Below are 26,440 nucleotides of genomic sequence, written 5' to 3' on the forward strand. Positions count from 1 at the left end.
CAACCTGCGGCCCTCCAGCTGTTGTAAAACTACAACTCCCACAATGCCCTGCCGTAGGTTGTTCGGGCATGCTGAGATTTGTAGTTTTGCAACAGCTGGAGGGCCGCAGGTTGAGCATGCCTGTTCTAAATGCTTAGAGCTCAATGCCAGTAAGTAGGTCTAACTGCACCTCCCACGTCCACCCGGAGACGTCATCATGAACACAGCGCTTATTGGCGATTGCTTCGTTTCAACATTTTGGCTCAATACGAAGTAAACCGTGTGAACAGGGTATGACTTAAGCATGACTTCCATACCTTCTTCCTTGCTGTTCGTAATGTCTTTCAGCAGATCCTTTCTGGATTCCACTTTGCTTGCGCCAACCCGCTGAAAGAAAGGCAAAAGAAATATGTATTGTTATAAAGGTCAAAAAACAGATTGCTATTCCCACAGTAATGGGACATAAGGGGTGCTGACTCCGATCACGAGCCTCAAGGTTGCAAATATGTAAACTGCATCTGTCAGCAGTTTTGTCCCTATGACACTGGCTGACCTGTTAGATGTGCGCTTGGCGGTTGAAGACATCTATGTTGGTCCCATGTTCATATGTGCTCGCATTGCTGAGAAAATCGACTTTTTAAATATATGAAAATGAGCCTCTAGGAGCAACGGGGGCGTTGCCATTACACCTAGAGGCTCTGCTCTCTGCAACTGTGATCCTGTTTACACTGCCTGGTCCTGTCACAGTAGAGACGGCGTGGCAGTTACAGAGAGAGCAGAGCCTCTAGGTGTAACGACAACGCCCCCGTTGCTCCTAGAGGCTAATTTGCATATATGAAAAACTTCATGTTTCTATGAACATGGGACCAACACAGATGCCTTCAGCTGCCAAGTGCACATGTATCGGGGTCAGCCAGTGTCATAGGGACAAAACTGCTGACAGATGCCCTTTAAATGGACTGTTTGGTCCACCTCGAGTCCATAGGGGCTTCAGACTAAGAGCTTCTATCCTGCCCTGGTACCGTTAATCTCAGCCTTATACCAAGTCCCCTCAGACAGACAGACGTACGGTCTCCACACCAGACACTGCTGGTCTTTTATCTCCTGTATGACCAGCTTAAGAGACACTGGAAAATTAGTCATATTTTACCTAAAGTACAGTGGACTTTAGGAACAAGCTTCACCATCACAGCAGACTTGAGGTGCATTCACACTGCATTTGAAGGATACACCTGGCTCTTCCATAGGGCCCCCTCCAGGGCCGGTGCTACCATAGAGGCAAGGGGGGAAATTGCCCCCGGGCCCCCGACTTCTTAGGGGCCCCCAGCGCCGGCTCGGCCGCAACTACTAATTGAATAATTCTATTGTCAAGTGGAGGGCCCCCCCGCCGGGCGCCGCCGGCCGCTCACTCACCTGACTGTGCCTGCGCTGCGCTGCTTGTCTCTTCAAGAGATTCTAAAATGGAGCAGTGGCATGCACGGCACAGGCAGGCACGTGTAGCATCTGGCTGACGTACGTTGCCACAGGCTCCGCCCTCCGCCCTGGATTGAACTTGAGGCAAGGAGCAAGAAGCAATTAAGCAAGCAAGCACCATTGGCATTTGGCAGCCAATCACAGCCCAGAGCCCAGTCTGACTCTGCCAGCAGCGGCAGGGAAGGCCCGCCGCCCACAGCCAGAAGGCAGCCAGCCCACAGCCACGTTCCAAACTTCCACTGACTGTCTGGTAGGTTCATAATTCATTGGTTATATTGTTTTGTTGTTAATTAAACTGGATCAGATGCGACGGCACCAAAGGTCTAGGAGCACCGACTACACAGAAGGGACCCTGTCCAACCAAGTTGCTTGCCCTTAATGGCGCTTAAAGGGTTCTCGCTGCAGGGGAAACTAAGCATTACACCGAAATCAATGGGCCGTCCGCGCTGGATTCTCCGGAGCGACAGGTAGAAGGGAACCCTATAAAAGATTCATCGCCCATACATAAGGCATCTTAAGCAAACAACACCTTTAAGAAACGTTCGGCCCATCTATGACACGTGGTAGAATGATCCTTCTGGTCCCTTTAAATCGAGGCTCGAGATGGTGCCTCCTATCTGACTACAGCCCCAAAGATATCACATTACATTTTTAGTGTTTGATGCAGACGTAAGCTGCAGGTTGAGGTATGGCCCACGGCAGGAGCTGACTTGCACAGTCCCCTAGGAGAATTATTAGATACGCGAAATTCAGATTACAAAGAGGAGCACCAAGGGGGCAGCTGCTTCTGACTTCCGCAACGTTCGGCAGCAAAAAACGAGGAACCTCCCATTAGCGTAATAGAGGAATCGTACAGTATTGATATTTCTCATGGTGGCAATGCTTGGCCTTGTAGTGCCTCAAACTGACAGACAGATCGGATCGGTGGGGGTCACTGGGACTTCTATTAATCAGCTGTTTGAGGTGTTAGCGAGCTCCTGTGAGCGCCACGGCCTTCTCTCAGCTTTCCTTAGGCCAATGACGACACATTCATCGGTCAGGTGGCCTAGGCACAGCTCAGCCCCATAGATGTGAATGGGACTGAGCGCGATACTAATGCTGGGCGCTGTGCTAAGCTGCAAGAAGGCTGCGGCGCTCACAGAAGCATCGGTGACTTCTCAAACAGCTGATCAGCGGGGGTCATCGGTGTTGCACCCCCACCGATCAGAGACTTATCCTGAGGATAGGTCATCAGTAAAAATATCTAGGAAAACCCTTTTAACGAGGTTCAGATCTAAAGAAAAAGAGTAGATCTGTTACAGGTGGGCAGGTCCAGCAATCCCCTAGTCCAAAAAGATAGACGAAACCGGCTGAGGAACGTGTTATAAATGCACTGGATCACTGCCCGATGGGAGGGGATGTGTCACTGGTGGTGTCATCTCGATGGTCAAGGGGTGAACAAAATGCTGTAGAGCAGGGATCGGCAACCTTCAGCGCTCGAGTGAAACTACAGCTCTCAGCATACTACATCCACTTCTATTGGAGTACCTAGAACAGCCAAGCAAGTGTGCATGCTGAGAGTTGTAGTTTTAACAACAGCTGGCGTACCAGAGGTTACTGACCCCTACTGTACACTTTAAAGGGGTTTAATACTGTTGACCTATGCTCAGGATAGATCAATATCGGATTGTTGGTGGTTCGACACCCGGCAACCCCACCGACAAGCCGTCTGAAGAGGCCCCAGTGCTCCGGCCTCCTCAGCTCACCAAACCCAGCACCGTCCATTGTATAGTGGCTGTGATGGGTACTGCAGCTCAGGCCCATTCACTTGAAGGAGACTAAGCTGCGTCTAGGCCATGTGACCAATTAGCGTGACATCACTGGCGGAGGAAGAGGCTGTGGAGCACACCGAAGCACCGCCGCCTCTTCAAACAGCTCATCAGTTGGGGTCGCGACTAGCGATGAGCGAACTTCTGTTTTCAAGTTCGGCGTACAAGGTTCGGGTTATCTAAGAATTCCACTACCACGGACCATGGTAGCAGAATCCATAACGGAATTCTTAGATAACTCAAACCCAAACCTTATACGCCGAACTTGAAAAAACTGAAATTCGCTCGTCCCTAGTCGCTGGTAGTTGGACCCCCATCAATCAGATATTGATGACCTATCTTGAGGATAGGCCATCAATAATAAACCTCTGGAAAACCCCTCTAAGAGCCAGCTTGAGTGCGCCATTAACCCAAAAAGATGAACATTCATAAGACGTCACCTCAAAACTTTAGCACCCTTGACCAATTTTTTGAGACGTTGTAATGACTGAGGTCAGACTGAACCTGGTACAATCCATGAGTGACCAGGGATAAAGCGCCCAGATTCCAGATCTCTCCACCCATAAGGGCCTAACCTTACATTACTTTCTATAGTCGAGGGTTAAAGTCAAAGAAGCCACAAAGCAAGAAAAAAAATAAAAATAAAAAAAAAGATTAAAATGAGACCCTGCCAACGAATGCTCTGAAAAACAGACAATAAAGGCTGCTCTGCTGCGCGCTTTGTGTCTGTTGCTAAAACGTATAGGTGCAATTGCAGAAGGAAAGGATCAGGCAGATGAGAACACCGCCCGCACATGCTGCTTAATAAAATATATGTCTGCAGCTCACTGCAAGGAGACGATAAATCAGATCCAGACCAGACGCTGAAGAAGAATAAAATATATATTGTATAAGACGATTCGAGAGCTGATCTCACGTCTGAAAAAAACAGCTGAAGAATTTGTACAAAAAGGGAGCAGGTTCGGGTGCTGGAGCTTTCCTGTACATGGGCGAACCACATATGGGGAGCGAGCGGACATCGAATCGCCGTCTGTGTCAGGTAGGGGAATGCGTGGACTGGATAACTGGCGATGCACGCACCAATGGCCTCACGTCACCAAGAAGACCCGGCACAAAGTACTGGCCAAGACAGACCAAATTGGATCGCGACCTGGTGGTGCATCAGATTACCATCGATCTGATCCAACGTGATCTTTTGCCTCTAACAAGACCCTTGTAATTCCTGTCTCTTGTTTTTATGTAGCCTGTATTCAGCAAAAATGTCCATGCATTAAAAACTTTGGGGGTCATTTATGAATAGATATACGCCAATTTTTGGCAGATCTGGTCGCAAAGGGGACTTCTTACCACCCATCCACGTACGTCAGTTCAAAAAAATAAATAAATGGGTGGGCCGGCCGGCCAGTCTCATTTATCATTTTTTTACGCCTGTTTCAGGCTTAGAAAATGATCTAAATCTACGCCAGAAAGGGAGCTGGCGTACATCGAGACCAGCAGTGGATGCACCCAAGTTATGGTGGTGACCGATGCCATCACGCCCCATAAAAGACCCCATTTATTTTTTAAAAAATTAATAAGATGGTCCTAAAAGAAGAAATAAAATTTCATGTTGATGTTTAAAATTAAAAACAGGAAATTATATATTCCTGTATGTAATATTCTATTTTTTATTGAAAACAATAAAACATATGTTTAAATACCAAAAAAAAAAACAACAACAGGACATGATGACAAAAATAAGATTACTAATAAAGTTATTCTAAATTTGGCCTCTTGACATTCAAGAATCTCCTACTTCGAGGGCACGACCTCTGCGTCTCTTGGGTTGTCTGTCGTGTCTCTCACCCGACAACAAAAATCCACCCCCAAAAAAAAATAAAAAACAACATGACAGACGAGTGCAATGACACAGTGAATCTTACCTGAAAGGCCCAACAAATTCGCCTACAGACTCCAGGAGCCGGCACAGATGGGCCTTACAGAGACACAGAAGCCCTCGTCATAGCCATGACCTGTGGGTCCAAAGATCTCCTGCAATGACCAAGGACGCGAGGCTGGTTCCTGCAGTGATCAATACAGACGGTGGCGTCTACCAACCTCTCCTACGCAATGTAAGAACCTGGTGACAACCAGCAGAACCACCTGAGAGAGAAGAGGATTCAATCGAAGCCCAAGCCAAGGATATGTTTATACCTGCAAATTGCAGAACATGCTGGTAATTGGATGCAAACCACATATCTCTCTCCCCCCCCCCCATCTCCTTAAGTCTATAATACTTGATGCACATGAACCCCAAGCTGATTAACCAGTTGGGGGGGGAAAGCTGGAGCCCCCCGTCACCCCCTCCCTTCAGGTAAGGCAAAAAAAGATATAAATCAAAAACTTGCTGCCTGTAACTTTCTTCCTCAATGCAATACCTTCAAACACCCCCCCTACACCCAAAAGCAAAAGGTTCCCTTCTGTTTGCAGTCCAAGGAGCCCCCATTAGCAGTCCTATGATTGGCAGGAAGAAGAGGGGGAAGGGCCCGCACCCTTGCAGGATAATGTCGGCTGATAGATCAGACCCAACAAAAGCCAACGGCACGGCACTGTCTGCTTTCATAATAAAAGTCCTCGCTCCCTTCCCCTCTGTCTCTCTCCTACCCACTGATTACCAAGCCCTTCTGCTCAAAGCTCCAGACCTGCTCTCCACGGCCAACGTCATGACTTGTGTGTTCTCCAGGATCTTCCAAGTGGAAGGAAAGCAAGGAGAAGTAGTAAAAGAAAAAAAAAAAAAAAAAAAAAAAAAAAAGAAAGCATAAAGACTGCAAACATGGAGGCTTGTCCTTCCTGCTGCCTCGTGCTGGAGCAGCTCAGAGTAGCACTGTAGGCGGGTAGACTGCAGACATGTACCATGGCACTATTTAACCCAGGGAACCCTACTGTAAACCCGTGGGGTCTGCGTCAATTCACAAAAATGTATCTTTATTAAAGGCTGAGGAGGAAAAGGTTGGAAGCGTCAAACCCCAAAAAATCCAGGTCACTGCCTCTAGCTACAGGTAGATGACGTCAAGTAGGACAAAAAGGTGTCCTACAGAATTTTTCATTGTTTCATTTTTTTGCAATCCTACACAAGGGTCCCTAGAGAACATGTGAGGGTCTCTACCGTAAGTCTCTTGGAGCTGGATCTTCTCGCCCAACTACAACAGTAGAGAATGTCTTGACCAAGAGGTCAGAATTTCTTTTAAAGAATTATGGTTGAGATAGGAGGGGTCAACCGCGAAATGCAAAATCCTCATCACGGTCGATTATACGTAAAGAGGAGCTTTCCCCAAAGAGCCCCCCTTCGATTTCAAGAATAAAACGTTTAATTTGTACATCATTGCCCCCACCAGGACTTGTGTAAAGAGCTAAGGAACCTCCATAATGTTGGGTCAGAAGCACCACGACACGAGGAGGGGTGGGGTAAAAATTTAAGAGCCCCTTCATGCTACTGATTGTAGGAGTAACGGCTGTCAACCACCCCACCGATGGCGAAGTCTTAGGCCCTGCTCACATCTTTATCTCGGAGATCCGGCGCAAATGCCGGCTGCTGCAACGTTTTTTTCCTCTGGCTGAAACCTGGCGTTTATGCCGGAAATCGTCCGGATTACTTCCTCCTGTCTAATGTTCCTCACTTAACCGGTATTGTGTTACGCTGCGGTTTTTCCGCACGAGAATCCACAATGTGCGTAGGTAGCCTCATGGGATATATTTTAGGAGGCAGCTAGAAGAATCCAGGAGCCATATCGACTTTGAGGCACACCAAGCAAACATTTATGGTCATTAGAAAAAAGGTTGTCCAACCAGGATCTGAATGTACTAGACTGGGGTCATCTGCAGAAAAAAAAAAAATCTGGAGTCTACAAGGTCTGGAGGTCAACAAGTCAACCCCGGGTTCTGGACTGAAGGATTCTTGGATAGGGATGAGCGAACTTGTGTTTTCAAGTTCGGGTTCTTTAAGAATTCCGTTATGGATTCGGCTACCACGGACCATAGCTTATGGTCCGTGGTTAGCGGAATCCATAACAGAATTCTTGGATAACCCGAACCTTGTATCCCAAACTTGAAAATACAAGTTCGCTCAACACTATTCTTGGATTGAAAAACTGGCCAGAAATTTGACTAAATGTCACATGTATGGTGACAATCAATCATCTCAAGCTTAGACGGGGCTAATGATAAGTCGGGTCATACCCAGAAAGTTTTCCACCTGAAGAAACTAAGCTAACAACCCCAGTATCACACCTCACTATTATTCTATACAAATGAACCTCGCCTTCAGACGCTTCCAAGAAACTCAATCTCAAACTTCTTCATACCGAGGAACTTTGTTCTTTAACCCTTAAACCACCAAAAATAGAAATTGATGTAGAGGAGGCTAATACGACCAGCTAATGTCCTCCAACCATAAGTAAATGCTCCTTGAGGTTCTCAGATCTGAAGATATCTGGAGGAGGAGGAGGAATCCTCCTGTCAGTCATCTCAATGCTTTCAGAAGGAGCTGATAACAGGGAACAATAGACTGCATTCAACTGCACAGGACACGGCGATTAGATAGGTTTTAGGTTTGGAGGGGAAATGTCACCTGTGGAGAAACCTTAAAAGAACACAACACTACGAGAGTTAAAGGCTCCTCGCAGCAAAGTTTAGGCATGAATGTGTCCTCATGGCCTACAATAGTGTGGTGGGCTGGATGACCAAGCCGGTCATGGCCATTGTGGATAGCAAGATCAAAACACAAGCAAACGGTAAAGAAAAGTCCAAAATCCTCATACAAGGCTGGTGGACTACACGGATCTTCACTCCAGGATCTATAATCACATAGAAATACGAAGCGCCTAAACATTATAAACGGATATCAAGAATAAGCAACCCAAGAATGGCAGCAGAAGGCCCTTACAGACTGATGGCTTCTTGCAGGACACGACGATGGAGTCTGTAGCTCAACCCCCAGGTGTTGCATCACAGGCTGCGGCCTAGCCGGGCAAATCCCTGTAGTCCCAGCTTCTGCTGTGTCATTAAAAATAAAACGTTGCCTGATCTTGTTTAGCCGATCATTCACAAGGATTGCATGGAATTAGATCATCGCCCTCTCCTCCACCAGCACCACCTCCCCCTCCTCCACGCCTCTAGTGAGCATGCTCTCCTGACTCTGCCCTGTTTACAGAGTGGATGACCGGCCAGAGGCTCACCACTGCAACCAGGTGGAGGAGATGACGGCTGGCCTCGACGGTGCAGAAATACAAAGACACTCCCGGCGGTCGCAATACATACACATCCTAGGTTACAGATTTTTTGTATATCTGCGACCAAGCCAACTCTGGGTTCACGTGCCGAAGGGATCTACACTTAGCGGCAAGACCTAAAAGTGCAATATCGAGCCACCACAACACGTTTGGTGGTATATGGAGGCGGCTAAAAATGAATGATCACACGGACAACGAAGACAACCACGTGATTATTACTACAGAGGCAAATAAACGAGAGCCGAGTGATTTCATATCTCGTTAATCAGCACTTGTTAAAGGGGTTGTCCGAGTGTTTAATACTGATGACTAGTGATGAGCGAAGCAAGCTTTAGATGCTACATCCGAAGTCGCTTCGTTCAAAACTTCAGATTTAGAGCTCATTCAGACGGCCGTATGCTGTCCACAAAAATGCGGATCCGTTTTTTTGCGGACAGTTCAGCATGTCCGCAAAAAACGGATTGCATTCCGTTTTTTTTGCTGATCCATAGACTTCAATAGGGCCATGTCCTGATTTTCACTGACAAGTATAGGACATGTTTTATTTTTTTGGCTGAGCCGTGCAATGGAAGAAAGGGGCCCCATAGAAGTGAATGGGACAGCATCTAATCCGCAAAAAAAAATTGATCCGTATTTTTGCGGACAGCATACGGCCGTCTGAATGAGCCATAATACTGTACAGTATGTACAGTATTAGAACATACGGGCTCCGATGAGCCGAAGTCAAATATTCGCGTGTGGTAGTTGACTGGTACCTCGGAACCGTAGCAGAGTCCGGTTTCAAGTTTTAAAGTGGTTTTCCACTTCGCGGATATCTGACTTCGGCTCATCGGAGCCCATACATTTTAATACTGTATGGCGACGGATCTCCGTACAGTATTAACCCTAATTTTTGAACGAAGCGGCTTCGGATGAAGCATCGGAAGCTCGCTTAACTCATCACTACAGATTACCTATTCTCACGATAGGTCACCAGTATGTGATCGGTGGGGGTTCGGGGCCCGGCACCCATGGCTGATCAGCCTGGTGACAGCCACAGGCTCCTTGCAACTTACCAAGCACAGCGGCGTCCATTGTACAGTGCCTGAGCTGAGCGGTGCCCAGGCACGTGACGTCACTGGCCTAGAAAGAGAAATAGGTCATCGGTATTAAACAGTCGGACAACCCCTTTATAGGGAAATCTATCAGAAGGTATGTACTAAACATGGGAAGAAGGCTCTGTTCACGAAGCGTTTGACGTAGGAGCTGAGAAAGCTCTTCGTGCGTGGATCAAAAAGGTCTCCATTCACCCAACACAGGCCAAAAGTGTCCCAGTAGTACCAGCGGACTACGACCTTCCAGACATCCCTCAAACGAATGCGTCCCGTGCATAATACTTTTTCTTATTTAACATAGGAGCCTATGAGTGACGTTTTCCACTGCATTTCTATACAGCAGCACACGTTGGAGGGAAATCCGCCTGACGTAGACCTCTGATGAGAGCAGCAGGCGATCCTTCTTCACTGCAGGCCAGCGACAGGAGATAAGCATGGAGGAAGCGAGGCAAAGCAGCCTAAGGAACATTTGCACTAAGACTCATGAGGCCCGAAGTGAAGGAAAGAGCGCATAGCCCTGGAGAGAAGCGGAAGAAACTGCAGAAATAAAACCAACGGAGAGAACATACATGTATTTTACATATTGTGTGCTATAGGTCAGGCGGGATAAAAGAGGGGGAAAAACAAAACACAACACACACGATCAGGAAAAGACAGAGCGGCCCATAGAGGTTCATAACATGATTACATCTATGGGCTTAAACATGAAAGAAAATAACCCTAAATTAGGCTAAAAAGGGTTAAATGGTTTAGTTCTGGACCTCCACACAGACTGCCGATCCTCAGGGGACCGCCATCCATCTGCACAGCGCCATATACACGAGGGTGGCTGCACCTGGTATTGCGGTTCCAGGTGAGGTGATCCGAACCTTAAGGCTCGTTCACACGAACGAGTGATGCCCGTTGCTGTATTGCGGACCCGCAATACACGGGGCACCGTTCCGTGGCCATTCCGCATCACGGATACGGACCCATTGATGCAGAATGGAAGAACGGAACACTACGGAGTGCTTTCTGGGGTTCCGTTCCGTGCTGCCGCACCGCAAAAAGATAGAACTTGCTCTATCTTTTTGCGGAACGGAAGGATCGCGGACCCATTCAAGTGAATAGGGTCTGCGATCCCCATGCGCCTGCCCCACGGACGGTGCCCGTGCATTGCGGTCTGCAATTTGCTGCCCACAGCACGGGCACAGAGACCTTACGGTGAGAAAAGGCCACCAGTATTAAAGGGGTTGACCAAAATATGAAAAACATGCCTTTTTTTACCCAAAAAAACAGCGCCACTCCTGTCCATGGGTTGTTTCTGCAGCTCAATGAAGTGGAGCGGTAATACCACACACAACCTGTGGACAAGGGGTGGCGCGTTTCAGGGAAAAATCCTAGACAATCCCTTTAACCATTACAGAAGGGCATCTAGAGGGTCAGAGAACCTAAGCTTGATGTATGGGAGGGTACAGCATTTTTAAGATTTTGACCACTTGGCTGTACTTGCATCTATGGGCAGGCTACATTTGCACCACTTTTGCTGAGGACCCCTGACCATGTTCTAGGAAACCCCAGCTGGTCCCTTACACACATGACCTTCCAAAAATAAGGGTCACCCCCACCAATGGGAACTAAGGCACGGGTGCCAAGCATAAGGTGGTTTCTGGAAACTGCAATCCACTCCTTCCCTCAACCCAGAAAACAAACGCTTATTGCTCAATCCTCTACTCTGGCTGCGGACGTGATGCCAACAGGGCCTGCCACGCTTCTGCTAGGTGTCTCCCTCCCATGGAGTGTGACGATGCAATAAGCCAGCCATGCGCTGGAGATTTCCCAAAGCCCTGACACCACAGTCCTGTACCTGGATGAATGTGATGCCCCCCTCCAAGAGCCTGTGCCAGGTTGTGAGTGAGGACATGTGCACGGCTCGCGTGTGCCAGGGCTCCCTCTACTGGTCAAGCAGGCACATTGGAGACCATTTCGAGTCGGCTCTGATCAGCAGCCATTTCACAGACGGTGCAGGCACCTCCATTGTCTTCTGCTGCAAGCCATGCTAGCTGGAATACACCATAGACCTCAACTCTCTTTACAGCCTGGGCTAATGCAAACCGTTCATCGGGCAAATTCCAAGCCTGACACAATGAAATTCACTTGTATGCTTTACTAGAAAACCAAAAATAATTCAAGTAATCAAAGCCCCCCCCCCCCCCTCACTAGAATTATCAATATTACTGCGCGTGACCCTCCCAAGACATGGAGCAGTTGAGTGAATGCCCTCAGAGGACGACACGTGAAGGCTCAAGCACGGCTAAGGCTAGCCATACCAAACCTTGAGGTCTGAAGGACCCAAGCCATAAGAAGAGGAGCGCTCACCCTGGACAAAAGGGTACTGCTCACTGGTATTGATCCCCCCCCCCCCCTCCGACCCCCAGACTGGTGCCCTGCTATCCCATCAAATATTTATGCCACGTCTGCAATTCTCTTCAGTCACACGCACAAAATGTCCTCTTTATATCCTGCAAATCCAGGAGACTTCGATCTGCAGCCTCAGCAATTTCTCCCACGGTGGATTGAGATAAAACGCCGAATGGCTGCAATTAACAGGAAGGTATGGAAAAGAAAGGAAAAGGAAAAAGAAGGGGGGGGGGGGGGCAATGAAACGCCATGGAAACTGCCAGCCTAAGACTTGTGCCCTACTTTTGCAAATACATAATTAAAGCAAAGGAGTGGAATCCGGCAAGAAAAGCCATAGCTCAGACACAGACGAGAGCCTCGGCTCTCTTGGAGGGACCAGGTCTAAGACCTTCTCTAGGCAAGCAGAAGAGAACTCAAGGACTCGGGTCTGGAGTTGCTGTAGTTTGTTCACTGACCTACGCAAAACTACAACTCCCAGAATGTTGCTGGGAGATGTGGTTTTGCCAAAGCTGAAGAACCTCAAGATGGAGATAATGAAATGAGGTGACCTGAGCTCACGTCATCTCATGCAAAACCATGGACGTCGAGGACAAGATTCGAGACCCAAGTTACTGCGCACCAAGAGACGCTGGAAGATCTTACGTACGTCGTGACCTGACGCGATATGGAAGGCAGGATCAGATGCAAGGTCTTCTCATGGATGTAGGCCTCTATCTAGGTCAAAGTCTATCATCTTCTCAGCAAGCAAAAGGATCTGGTCTTCAGCACCTACCAGAGAATGCAAAGCCTCCCCCCCCCTCCCCTGGGGCAAGACCCAGACGTGCACGCCCGTGAGAGTCAGCTAACGTGTCTTGCCTTTTTTCTTCTTCTTCCTTGGCCCACAAAGCCGCCGCGTCGGGTCACATGACCTAGCTCCCTCTATAGGTAAAACACAGGCACTAAGAATATAAAAAAAATAAATAAATAAAGAAATGACGTCTTGGAGAACCATTTTCAGATCAGCAGCCATCTCTGGTGATAGCAACGTGAGCCACATGTCTGCTCTGCAAGGACCTGAAGACAATGTGAAGGAGTAGACCACGCACCGTGGAAAGGACCCGGACATCACACAGATATTTTCTTGAAGAACGTCTGGAATGGCAATTAGTGCAGGATAGCCAATGCTCAATGCTTGTGCATCCTTGAGTAGTGTCATAAGTCGACATGAAGGACCATGACGAGCTTGGGAAAGCATTGAGACCGCTATGACTCCATTACACTGGAAGGGCCTATACCACCGGCACCCTGCTTCCGACCCCCTCCCCCCTTAATCTCCTTCGGATCCCAGCACAGATGCAAAACATATCCCTAAGCTTCCTTCGCCCGGCGGTCAGGCTGTCAGTAGTTTTTACAAAATTATGGAATAGTTTAGTCCACTGCGGTCTCCCGCATAGTATACCTTTTTCAAATATGTAGGCAATAGGAGTCTATCGCCACCCAATGAATGATGCAAATGTAGTGTGAATAGACCCTTACAATTCCCCTTCTGGTGCATGCTGGCGCCACGTGACAGGCTGCCACTACGGGTACTCCGCCGCACTGGCCATGTGACAGATCACACGTCCTTGTGGCACAATACACCACTGAGGCACGGGGCAGAATCGCAGTCATTCTGCAAAATCCTCATCATACAGATTTTTATTTTATTTTTTTGGGTGCAAATTTCCCCCCGTGCATTGCGAATTGCCTAAATTGACACATTGTGGACTCAAAATACGCCCTGCTGCTCGATTCACGCTGCGGAAGAAATCTTGTACACGAGGCTGCTACAGTAACGGAATTCTGCGGTGGAAAGTCATAAGCGTAACCGCCACAGGTCGACATACCCCAAATGTAGTCTTGACCCTACACGTCTATTATCTGGTACAGAAGTGATATTACTGGCCATAGTTTCCCACCAGTTCAGAGGTATCGCAGGGACGGCTATAAAGCACCTCTACAGCGCGGAGGCCCAACAAACAGCTCCCCACGTCTCAGCTTCCTGGGACTGATTTTTCAGCTCTTTAACAGTCCAACGGATGGGGAATAACACAGAAAACCCGACCTCCGAATGAACCTCTGGAGTATCGCCTACCTATAGTGCAGGCCTGCGAATAGCCGAAAACTAACGGCTGTATCCAAGGAGCTTATTGCATCTATGGGCTTTGAATGCGTCTTCCGTGTATTTAACGCTCAAAAAGCTCATTAAATATATATTCAATTATTTTCTATGGCACTGTTAACATCGGCGCGCTCAGCGAGGATGCACACAGCAGTGCCATCCGTTCTCCAAAGGCAACGCAAGGGGCGCGAAAGGGACGTCACCAAATTCAACTGAAAAGATTAGAAAATAAAAAAAGTATGATTTTTTAACAGACATAGCGCCACTCTGTGAACTGTCTGATATTGCAGTTTAGCTTCAGTCCCTTCGCTGCAATACCAGACACGACCTAAGGACAAGAGCGGAGACATTTCTGGGGAAAATCAAACCTAATGCATATTCCCATCTTCACTAGGATATGCCTTTATCCCGAGATCCTGAATATTAAGGGGATGATTTTGCGGGGCGTCTCCTTCGACATCTTCTCGGCACGCACCGGCGCTGCAGATCTCCGTACAGCTGGGTGGTCAGGGTGTCGACACGCAGTGACGGCGACGCAGTCCTCTTATTCTCTGGATCGGATAAAGTCCCAGAGGTCGAACCCCCACCTATAATAACGTGATGGCAAACCATTGCTTTATAAGATGGGAATGCCCCTTTAAGACAGACATTCTCCATACTTTCCCTTACAACAGGATGGCTGTGGGCATGCTGGCAGTTGTGGTTTCTCTACAGCTTCAGAGACTTCTGCCTTGCAACGTTCTAGAAGCAAACAGATCATACAGCGACCCCAAAACAGCTATTAGGCTGGATCCCCCGAAACGTGACCATGCAGCTCCGCAGCTACTGAACGAGGGGTCGCAACGACCCCAGAATCGCAAACAAATCAGCCAGTGCTTGCAATACTGGGGTGCGGACAACATGCTAGTTGTGCTGCAACACCACTCCGTTCAATGGCCGCAGCAAACGTTGGCGTGTAGCCCCCCAGCCTAAATCTCTCCCCTTCCGTCAAATGTCATGACATCGCGTTACTTTTCTAGAATTACCTTTAAATATGTTTCTTAAAGGAGAAGCATCAAAAGCAGCACGTCCTCCACATCAATGCCCACAATGTGCCGTGACACGGCAGAGTAAGACTTTGCTTCGCTACATCTACATTAAAGAGTTAAGTTTTATTTAACAACAAAAAAAAAGCGGGCTCTCTAGTGCCACCTACTGGAATGGCACCCAACAGGTCACTGTCTGTCCCTTTAAACAGGTCTTATAACAATGACATGGGAAACGAACCAAAACCAGAATATTTTGGTTTTGGCTTACATCCCATGTCATTGTTCCCAGGCCTATTTAAAGGGCTAGACACAGACTTAAAGGGCAGCCTTCCAATAGGTGGCACTAGAGAGCCGGCTTTTGCCCTCCTGGATAAGAGCTCATTACGTCCCCTGGCCTCAAAGACTCCCTATGGTCTCTACAAGTAGAAAGTTGCAGAATTTTATATATTTTACTTTCATTTAATGTTGTTTGACGGTCAGGGGGAAATCGGGTTTCTAACAGCATTTGAGCTTCAATTTTACACACCTTTTTAAGATCACTGCTTGCCGTCAGTGAGTGGAATCCTTGTTTTACTCCCACAGGGCACTGACTGCACAGAGGACTGTAGCGAACCCTCAGCTGCGAAGTACTTGTAAAATGGTAAGGAACTGAAACACGTTAGAAAGTTGCAAAACTTTTTGTCATAGAATTTAGGCTTTATGGGGGCCCCCTCGTCCTAAAGGGAGAGCAGGGGCCCAGTTAAAAACTAAAAGAGCCCATGTTGTCTATTACTTTGCTTCACGAGGGTCCCTATAAGGACAGCAGGGGCTCGGTTATAACCAAAAGGGCCCATGTTGTCTATTACTTTGCTTTATGGGGGCCCCCTTGTCCAATAGGGACACAGCAGGGGCCCAGTTATAACCAAAAGGGTCCTTGGTGTCTATTACTTTGCTTTACGAAGGTCCCTATACGGAGAGCAGGGGCCCAGTTATAACCAAAAGGGCCCATGCTGTCTATTACTTTGCTTTACGAGGGTCCCTATGGGGACAGCAGGTGCCCAGTTATAACCAAAAGGGCCCCTGTTGTCTATTACTTTGCTTTATGGGGGCCCCCTTGCCCTATAGGGACAGCAGGAACCTACTTATAATCAAAAGGGTCCTTGGTGTTTATTACTTTGCTTTACGAGGGTCCCTATGCCCTATAGGGACAGCAGGGGCCCAGTTATAACCAAAATGGTCCTTGGTGTCTTAATGCTTAATGAGGGTCACAGCACCCTTGGGTCCATACGTAGCAGGTGTCCGGTATGACCTGCAATTACCCGTTATGACTTAGGGAGCGCTAGTGAGTCCTAGAGGGCACATGAATCATGACCCAGTCAAGTGTCCTGTATGGAGGAGCAGGGTCCTCAGGAGGAAGAGCTGCACTTGAAGTGTTTCTAGTCTCTGATCCCCTACATTTTAGAGTCCCTACTACAACTTTGGAAAGAGAAACAGCCGGCACGTGTATCCTTCCTCCACCCCAGCCATCGTCCCCTGTGAGATCTTGACCCTAGCCTACCTGAAGGAGGTCTGCCCTGTCTCGTGGGGTCCTGAAGGGTTCTTTGGACTGACCGCCAGAGCAGCAATCCGCCCAGGCCGAGTTGGAGCATTTACCTGTGAGTGTTAAATACATGCATCCCCTGCTGGAAGGCAGACATCTGCAGACGCCCAGGCAGTCATCATCTCCAGCAGATTTCCAGACATTGCAAAATGCAAAACAAAAAAATAAAAGGGGTCGGGAATCTGAAGCCATCGCCTTCCACAAGGCTCCAATTTAGGAAGTCACCATGGCCAACAGGAGACACTTACCTACACAGCCAAGAGGGAAGAGGGCACCAGCTCTCACTCTGCCACCTCTGATCTCCTCAGGACCTCAGTCCAGCTTCTCCATGTGCAAAAGCTGCCCTGGCTCCCATCGCGAGGCATTGTCCTACCTCCTCCAGGCCTACAAGAGCTTCACAACACGTTCCAGACACACTGTGGGTGCAGCCAGACTTGGGGCATGCTCAGTGCACACAGCTACTCAGCCATTGCACGCCGTTCAACAGTAACACATAAAAAAAAAAAAAAAAAAGAAGAGGAAGTGTCATCGCAACGAGAATCAGACCAGCTAATCCACCAGCTGTGCAGCAGGCAACGTCAACCTGCAGACCGGCGGCCTGACAATCCCACCGCCACGTGCTGCTCCGGGACGTCCTGGCTTTCTTGTACAAGGGGGCCCACATTCCAGCCCGCACAATGCCGGGAGACCGCACACATCTCCATTGTGTCAGAGCCTTCTTCTTCTTCAAGGCGAACAAAGGCCGACATTTGCCACCTTTATCTGGTGGATTTGAGGCCCTCGTGTCTTCGTTTTGTAAGACCGCAACCTGTGGCTCTCCGGCTGTGAAGAGGTGACAACCCAGAGCATGCTGAGGGTTGTAGTCCCATATCCAGTTGCATAATTCATAGCTTACATTTTGTCAATGGGTCGTTTCGGCAGACATGACTGTTTCCTTGACAACAATGGTTAAATACCTCGGAAATCATCCGCAGTTTTTTGTTTTTTTTACCCCTTACTATTCAATAGTGTAAATACAAATACGAGAAGCAAACGGGAAAGTATTTTATACACAGAGGACTCGGCGATGTACCGTCTGCAAAAAAAAAAAAAGGCCTCCAATATGTCTACGGGGGTATTTTCTCTCCTTGTGGAGGCCACCAGTTGGTACAAGGAGTCTTAAGGGGATTGTCCTAGGTCATCAGTATCTGATCGGTGGGGGTCCGACTCCCGGCACCCCCGCTATTCAGCTGTATGAAGAGCCCGCACCACTCTGGCGCCTCTCCATGGCTTACCAAGCACAGCACCATCCACTGTATAGTGGCCACAGCTCAGCTCCATGCACATGACCGGGACTGAGCTGCGCCTAGGTCACATGACCAATGACCGCGACATCGCTGGCCTATGGTAATCTGCAAGAAGATGACCGGTGGGGGTGCTTTGAGTTGCACTACTACCGATCAGATGCGGTGGGGCTGGGTCATCAATGTCAAACACCTGGAAAACCCCTTTAAAGGGTATGTAAATCAGCTCTCATCCAGGAGGAAGAAAGCTGCCTCTTTAATGCCACCTACCGGAGGCGGACACCTGCAGGTCCACGTCTGACCCTTCAGCTGACCTTGGTGTACAGTACAGACCAAAAGTTTGGACACACCTTCTCATTCAAAGAGTTTTCTTTATTTTCATGACTATGAAAATTGTAGATTCACACTGAAGGCATCAAAACTATGAATTAACACATGTGGAATTATATACATAACAAAAAAGTGTAAAACAACTGAAAATATGTCATTCTAGGTTCTTCAAAGTAGCCACCTTTTGCTTTGATTACTGCTTTGCACACTCTTGGCATTCTCTTGATGAGCTTTAAGAGGTAGTCACCTGAAATGGTCTTCCAACAGTCTTGAAGGAGTTCCTAGAGATGCTTAGCACTTGTTGGCCCTTTTGCCTTCACTCTGCGGTCCAGCTCACCCCAAACCATCTCGATTGGGTTCAGGTCCAGTGACTGTGGAGGCCAGGTCATCTGGCGCAGCACCCCATCACTCTCCTTCATGGTCAAATAGCCCTTACACAGCCTGGAGGTGTGTTTGGGGTCATTGTCCTGTTGAAAAATAAATGATGGTCCAACTAAACGCAAACCGGATGGAAAAGCATGCCGCTGCAAGATGCTGTGGTAGCCATGCTGGTTCAGTATGCCTTCAATTTTGAATAAATCCCCAACAGTGTCACCAGCAAAGCACCCCCACACCATCACACCTCCTCCTCCATGCTTCACGGTGGGAACCAGGCATGTAGAGTCCATTCGTTCACCTTTTCTGCGTCGCACAAAGACACGTAGTTGGAACCAAAGATCTCAAATTTGGACTCATCAGACCAAAGCACAGATTTCCACTGGTCTAATGTCCATTCCTTGTGTTCTTTAGCCCAAACAAGTCTCTTCTGCTTGTTGCCTGTCCTTAGCAGTGGTTTCCTAGCAGATCTTCTACCATGAAGGCCTGATTCACACAGTCTCCTCTTAACAGTTGTTCTAGAGATGTGTCTGCTGCTAGAACTCTGTGTGGCATTGACCTGGTCTCTAATCTGAGCTGCTGTTAACCTGCGATTTCTGAGGCTGGTGACTCGGATGAACTTATCCTCCGCAGCAGAGGTGACTCTTGGTCTTCCTTTCCTGGGGCGGTCCGCATGTGAGCCAGTTTCTTTGTAGCCCTTGATGGTTTTTGTGACTGCACTTGGGGACACTTTCAAAGTTTTCCCAATTTTTCGGACTGACTGACCTTCATTTCTTAAAGTAATGATGGCCACTCGTTTTTCTTTACTTAGCTGCTTTTTTCTTGCCATAATACAAATTCTAACAGTCTATTCAGTAGGACTATCAGCTGTGTATCCACCTGACTTCTCCACAACGCAACTGATGGTCCCAACCCCATTTATAAGGCAATAAACCCCACTTATTAAACCTGACAGGGCACACCTGTGAAGTGAAGACCATTTCAGGTGACTACCTCTTGAAGCTCATCAAGAAAATGCCAAGAGTGTGCAAAGCAGTAATCAAAGCAAAAGGTGGCTACTTTGAAGAACCTAGAATATGACATATTTTCAGTTGTTTCACTTTTTTTGTTATGTATATAATTCCACATGTGTTAATTCATAGTTTTGATGCCTTCAGTGTGAATCTACAATTTTCATAGTCATGAAAATAAAGAAAACTCTTTGAATGAGAAGGTGTGTCCAAACTTTTGGTCTGTACTGTATATGCCAAATCAGATTCTTCTCCATAAAGGAAAAGACAGTTTTCGGGAGGCCCGTGCCCCTTGGGTGGGCGAGAGGTCACCGATTTAAGACTAGGGTTGTACGGTTTCACCTTGTGCCATCAATCTGTTGTATAACATCTGTCCTAAAGAGGAAACTATTTTGGATGAAACGAGCTTGAAGGGCTTAGGGAGAAGGCACGCCAAGGGCTGGGGGAAACCGAGAGTAGTCCATAGGGATACCAAATATGGAGAAGGTGCCACAAAAAGAGAGTGAGAACTGGGGCGTATTCAGATGTTGCGGTGCGGTAACTGCCCCTGCTCATTCACAGGCTAATAAGTCATTCAGAAAACAGTTGTCCGAAATCCCTAAGGCACAGGCGGCTTAAGACACCATCGCAGTAGAACCCTCTCATTTTATAATGTAAAGGCCGGCCGTCCCTGGCTCCCAATTCCTGCCCGACTTGGATGGAAATCATCATTTCACCAGGTAAAGTCCGAGCTGTTACTAAAAACATTCAATACCACAGAGATAGCCTTAGGCCTCATTCACACATACGAGTATATTACTGTACAGCGGCACCGGCAACCAATGACGCCGTGCACTCATGCACTCAGCAGGACGGGTTTTCACGCGCCGTATTTGTGAACGAGGCCTTACCGATTTCTAAGGTTTTCCCTTTTATTAGTATTTCTCCACTATATAGTTTATGCAGATTTTTTTCAAGCAAGGCCAAGGAGGATTTTGAGGAGCTTCCAAAAACGACATTAGGCATATAGCTTCTTATTATCAAGCAGGAGCGTCAGGACTTATTGGGGTGCCGAAGAAGATTTAGGGTCTCAGCCTACTTTCCTAACCTTGAGCGGCGGCGGCGTCTATGTGCAGTCAGCGCCCGGCCACGTACAATGGCAACGTGATTTTGCAACTAACCTGACGGATTACATTCCAGATCGTGCGGCTATTCCTTGCCCCATCTTAGACCTCCTTCACATTCGTCCCATATTTTGCCGTCCATATTACACAGACATTGCTCGGCTGAGAATTTCTTTCCAGAGCATCTATACCAGGGGTCGCCAACCTCCGGCACTCCAGCTATTGTGAAACTACAACTCCCAGTGTGCATACTTGCGCTGCTCTTCTAAGAACTCCTATAGAAATGAATGGCGCATACTGGGAGTTGTAGTTTAACAACAGCTGGAGCGCCGAAGGTTGCCGACCCCTGATCTATACGAAAGGTCTGTGAAACGCTTGACAAAACACGGACGCCATCCGTGTTGCGTCAGTGTTTTTTCATGGACTCAGGCCTCATGCACACGACCGTTTTGGTCCGCATCCGAGCCGCAGTTTTAGCGGCTTGGATGCGGACCCATTCGGTCCGCATCCGTTACTCAGTTCCGTAGTCCGCAAAAAAAATATAACCTGTCCTATTCTTGTGAGTTTTGCGGACAAGAATGGGCAGTTATATCGATGGCTGTCCGTGCCGTTCCGCAATTTGCGAAACGCACACAGACACCATCCGCAATTTGCGGACCTCAAAACACACACCGGTCGTGTGCATGGGGCCTCAGTCTACAACAGGCGTGTTTGGTCCATATTATGCACGTCTCCCTCATCTTTGCACCGACCCACGGTCTGACGTGTGAACACATTAAAATCCGTGGGTACGTGTCAGTCTGCAGAAAAAAACAAAACAAAAAAACGGTAATGTGAACGAGGACCTATAAACCAACACGGCCCTGGCAAACAGCAGGACGCCACATAAAGGAGAGTCAAAAGAATTTTAACCATTGAGGATTGCAAAAAAACAAGACAGATAGAAAAAAAAAAAAAAAAAAAAAAGAAGTATTTTACTTTTCAAAAAACAGATGCCTCTAGCACAAGCTGAGAACTGAGGATCATCCGCAGCCATATACAGTCAAATACCAGGAGATCAGGCTCAATGTCAACTCCTCACGCTGGATCTCAAGGCAGAAAAGTCCTCCCTGCAAGACCTAAGGTCAACCCCATAGAAAACCTGGAGCATTCGCAACCCCGTAGTTAGCCATTATCTCCACAAACAAAGAGGCGCTGCCCCGGCGAGTAATGCAAATCAATGCCAAGTATGACTCTGGGGATGGGTGGAGGTGACTGCAAAGTTTCCAAACATCTAGAAAAGAATAGAAAAGGAGAGATCTGGAGGGAAGGAATGGGAGGATTCAAGGAGCCTTCTGCTGGTGGCTTCTGAGAAGGGATCCAGCGTGATAGCAAGCAGGAGGGCGAGCTGACGTACCTCCACCACAGGCCACTGTGCCATCAGATTCCCCTCCAAGCAGCTGCTGAGGCCTACCCTGTCCATCAGCTTCCAGCACTAGGAGTAGCAGAGCTGAGCATGCTCAGTAAGAGCTCCTTCCCTCCAGCAGGAAACCAGCTCATGGCCGGTCAGCTGTAGTATGGAGAAAGATTCCTTAAGCGAGGGCCACCAACAAGCACTGTATTTCGGTGTATTCTGAGATTTATTTATTTTTTATGCAAAAGTTTCTGCCACCGTCCCATTTATCGCAAAACTCCATGCACGTGCTGCAAAAACAAACCCATGCACACGTATGGATATATCGGGAGCAGAAACTTCTGCAATAAATCTGCCGCTTGCGAACACCCCAGTTGCTGTCATTTAAAGGGGAAGGCCGCAGGTTGTACGTAGTGTATTGTGTTCTGCATAGAAACAGAACTGCAGTCGTGGAGTTATCGGTCGGACGCAGAGTTTTCTTGCTGCCGCTACTCAATGGGATAGTACTACTGCGATACAACATGGAATATATCTGCCCGTTAGTCTATGGCTGGGACTGGGCCAAGTGTGTATGTGTGGCACAGATCGCGCCAAGCGGCGACCATGGTGTCTGCAGTCGGATATCCAGCTGAAAGGCATTAGGACAAAGTTTCTCAACTCCAGTCCTCAGGGACCATCTACCAGTCATGTTTTCAGGATTTCCTTAGTATCGAGCAGGTGATATAATCAGTGTCAATGTATCAGGACTTACCACAAACATTCATTCTGTGGGATTTTCTCAAATCCTGACAGGTAGGTGGGTCCTGAGGACCAGAGTTGAGAAACCCTGCATTAGGATGTAACCATAACCCAAACCATAGGGCCGTGATCCCAACATATGGCTGCCTAGGTACAACCAAACAACAACCAGCATGCCCCGACAGCCTCTTTCACATGAACGTAAGGGATCTGGGCCCGTCCTGGGGGCCACATACGGCGGTTCCGCAATACACGGGTGCACATTCACTTAAACGTGTCCGCAAATCCAGAGATGCGGTGCGGAACGGAACCTCACGGAAGCACTACGGAGTGCTTCTGAAGTGTTCCGTTCCGTAAAAAGACAGAACTTGCTCTATCTTTTAGCAGAACGGAAGGATCGCAGACCCCCCCATGCGCCTGCCCCACGGTCGGTACCTGTGCATTGCGGACCACAATTTACTGTCCGCAGCACGGGCACCAAGCCCTTACGTTCGTAGGCAAGAGGCCTTAGGCTGTCCGGGCACACTAGGGGTTGTACTTCCTCTGCAACAGCTAGGGGCCACAGGTTGGAGTCAAGGCGTTATCAAGACTCCATACCTGTGCACCAGGCACTGAAATTGCTCCCCAAATCGTAGAGTCTTGGGTTATCAACGTCCACCAGGATCCCAGCCTACGGAAACGAAGAAACGCGCCTCACTGCGAAAACTTTACAACCGTCTGAGTAATTATCAATGGGGTTAGAGAAAGCGTTACCTACAAACCCAACCGAAACTCGGAAATTACACAGGAATGCAAAAATGTGAAAATTTTACTTCATCTATGGATATGCCCCAAATTATCAAAATGTAAATTTTGTTTTTATATTTTTATTCTCATTTTTAATTTTTATGTATTTAGGTCATCTTTGTTTTAATATATATTATATATATATATATATATATATATATAATATATATATAATTAAAATAAAAACAAAGATGACCTAAATACATAAAAATTAGAAAAATATAAAAACAAAATATCAATTAAAAATAAAAATTAGAAAAAGATCATAGAAAAAGATGAATAAGTCCTAAACATTGGCTGCATCCTCCCTTTTAGCTAAGGGACTAACACATACACAATATACAAATCCTAGTTCCTGTACGGCCGGGGATGTCAAACTTTTGGTCCTCCAGCTGTTGCAAAACTACAACTTCCATCATGTCCGGACAGTCTACAGCTATCAGGGCATGGTGGGAGTTGTAGTTTTGCAGCAGCTTGGAGGGCCACAAGTTTGACGCCCCTGCTGTACGGCTAGGGATCCCATATGGAGTTCGCGGTGAGACGCTACAGGAGGGTCGCCAATGATGAGAAAAGCCCCAGAACACGAAGACAGGTCCTGACTGTCAACAGTTCTGGACGCTGCTCAATGACGTCAGGTTTGACTGAAGTCATAGCACAGGACAAGGGGCCAAGGTGCACTGAAGAGTTAATCGGCTTCTTCTCAGGAATGCTGATGAAGGTCGCCTCTCAAAGTCTGCCTTTAACCCATATTTCTAATATTGTGTGTCAGTCCCCCAAAGCCATCTGGGTCTAAGAAGGAAGGTTGGCTTGGCCCTCGTGTAGAGGATTACATCGTGCAAAACAAAAGGAGACCAGACGACAGAAAAAAAACTAGGCCAAATAATAAAAAAGGTGGGCGCTCCATGTAAAGTTTCCAAGTCTTAGGTGGGTGGGGGGAGAAGATCTGCAAGCAGCCACCCAAAGCCTAGCATGACGAGCCTCGCTAAGACAAGAAACATTAGTCAACACTGGAAATATGTAAATTGTCTCCAACAGCCTGGAGGAAACAAAGACTCTACAACAAGTCAGCAGATCCTGATCACTGCAAGATGAGACCGAGGAGGGCGAGCTGACGTACCTCCACCACAGGCCACTGTGCCATCAGATCCCCCTCCAGCAGCTGCTGAGGCCTACCCTGGTGTGTCCATCAGCTTCCAGCACTAGGAGTAGCAGAGCTGAGCATGCTCAGTGAGAGCTCCTTCCCTCCAGCAGGAAACCAGCTCATGGCCGGTCGGCTGTACTGTGTCAATAAAGGAAGAGTTCACCCCCCCTCCTCCGTGCTCAGCGAGGGCCTCCACCAAACTCCAAGTCAAGGCCCTAGACTCCTTCATGGAGGTCTTCACACAAAATCACCCATACATAGTAGCGCATGGAAGCTGTAAGGTCACAAAGTATCGGGTTTAATGATACATTGTGGCTCAGTGCATGCAAATGACTGTGGAGAGGGCACATTTAACACTACGTTGGCTCGCTCTCAGTTTCTTTGTATGTAAAACCTCACACACTTAGGATTAGATGGCAAGCTCTGAAGACCACTGTGGGGTTGTAGGTCATCTGCTGGAACGTCTCGTTCGATGCCCACAACGCTTTAGGTCATGACTGTGCAACCTGGCCAATATGAGGTAGTCTATGGAGGCGTCTTATTCCGAACCTATGGATTCAGGGAAGTCTGACTGGGAATTGACAGGCGAAAAGCAATGGTTCACCGTCCCCGACATGGATGAGCAGGTACCAAACCTTGTAGGGCTAGCTCCTCTGAACGTAATGATACCTCCTCTTAGTTGGTGATCCGTTGCTTTGTTCCATATGCAAATGAGCCATTAAGTGCACTGAGGGCGGGCCCCAGCCACCCAGTGCACCCCTGTTCCTCTTGCCTCCTCTGCCAACCCCTCACCCCCCTTCTTGTTCTCTGTATAAGGGCTCATACACACTAACTTATTTTTTCTCTGTGTCTGTTCCGTGTTTTTTTTCTGGCCCGTAGGCAGAACCATTCACTTCAATGGGGTCACAAAAAACGGAAATTAATCTGTGTACGTTCCGTTAGCGTATGTCCGTTCCTCAAAAATATAAATAGAACGCGTCCTATTATTGTCCACATTACATATAAGGAAAGGACTGTTCTATTAGGGGCTGGCTGTTCTATTCTACAAAATACGGAACGCACACTCCGGTATGTGTGCTTTCTGTATCTGCAATTTGCGGAGCGCAAAACAACAACAGTCGTGAGCTTGAGCCCTAATCAAGAAGACTCTGTCAATCAAGGAGAAAGAGGTGCTGGCAGAAAAAGCAGGAGGAGAAAGGGTGCACAGAGTGACTTGGGACCACCCTCGGTGCACTTAACGGCTCATTTGCATATGGATTAAAAGTACTTTTTCTCCAGAACGGAGCAAGGTATCGTTAAGGGAAAGTTATCATTACTTTCGGCAGAGCTAGGCCTACAAGGTAGTGTGACTGGTGACAACGACTTGCCTTCTACGGACTAAAAACAGCACCAATTACGGATCTGTTCGAACGCGCTACAGCACGATGTTAAGCAACTCCAAAACTGCGTTCAGATGGCAACTAAAATCCAGCAAACGAACAAAAGACGCGTATTAATCTACAGCCCCCAAATC

At 47.8% G+C, this 26,440-nt stretch overlaps 1 protein-coding gene across 10 annotated transcripts in view; it reads right to left on the reverse strand.

The window, feature by feature from the left end:
* EHMT1 (euchromatic histone lysine methyltransferase 1) overlaps positions 1-26,440 on the reverse strand; it is a 78,417-nt gene that overhangs the window by 40,823 nt on the left and 11,154 nt on the right. For 4 of the 10 annotated variants that reach the window (XM_044305858.1, XM_044305852.1, XM_044305857.1 and 1 more), the window contains exons 1-2: positions 24,904-24,983; positions 297-366 (exon numbers count right to left, since the gene is read on the reverse strand). In XM_044305858.1, coding sequence (XP_044161793.1) covers positions 297-366; positions 24,904-24,927 — 94 coding nt within the window. In that variant the 5' untranslated portion in view covers positions 24,928-24,983. Of the gene's footprint in view, positions 1-296; positions 367-5,182; positions 5,454-5,941; positions 5,960-11,467; positions 11,520-17,016; positions 17,169-22,265; positions 22,324-24,903; positions 24,984-26,440 lie in introns of those variants that run through there. The other 6 variants (XM_044305853.1, XM_044305854.1, XM_044305850.1 and 3 more) reach the window with 6 other exon arrangements.

Source organism: Bufo gargarizans, chromosome 9, assembly GCF_014858855.1.
Source record: "Bufo gargarizans isolate SCDJY-AF-19 chromosome 9, ASM1485885v1, whole genome shotgun sequence".
Classification (NCBI taxonomy): domain Eukaryota; kingdom Metazoa; phylum Chordata; class Amphibia; order Anura; family Bufonidae; genus Bufo; species Bufo gargarizans.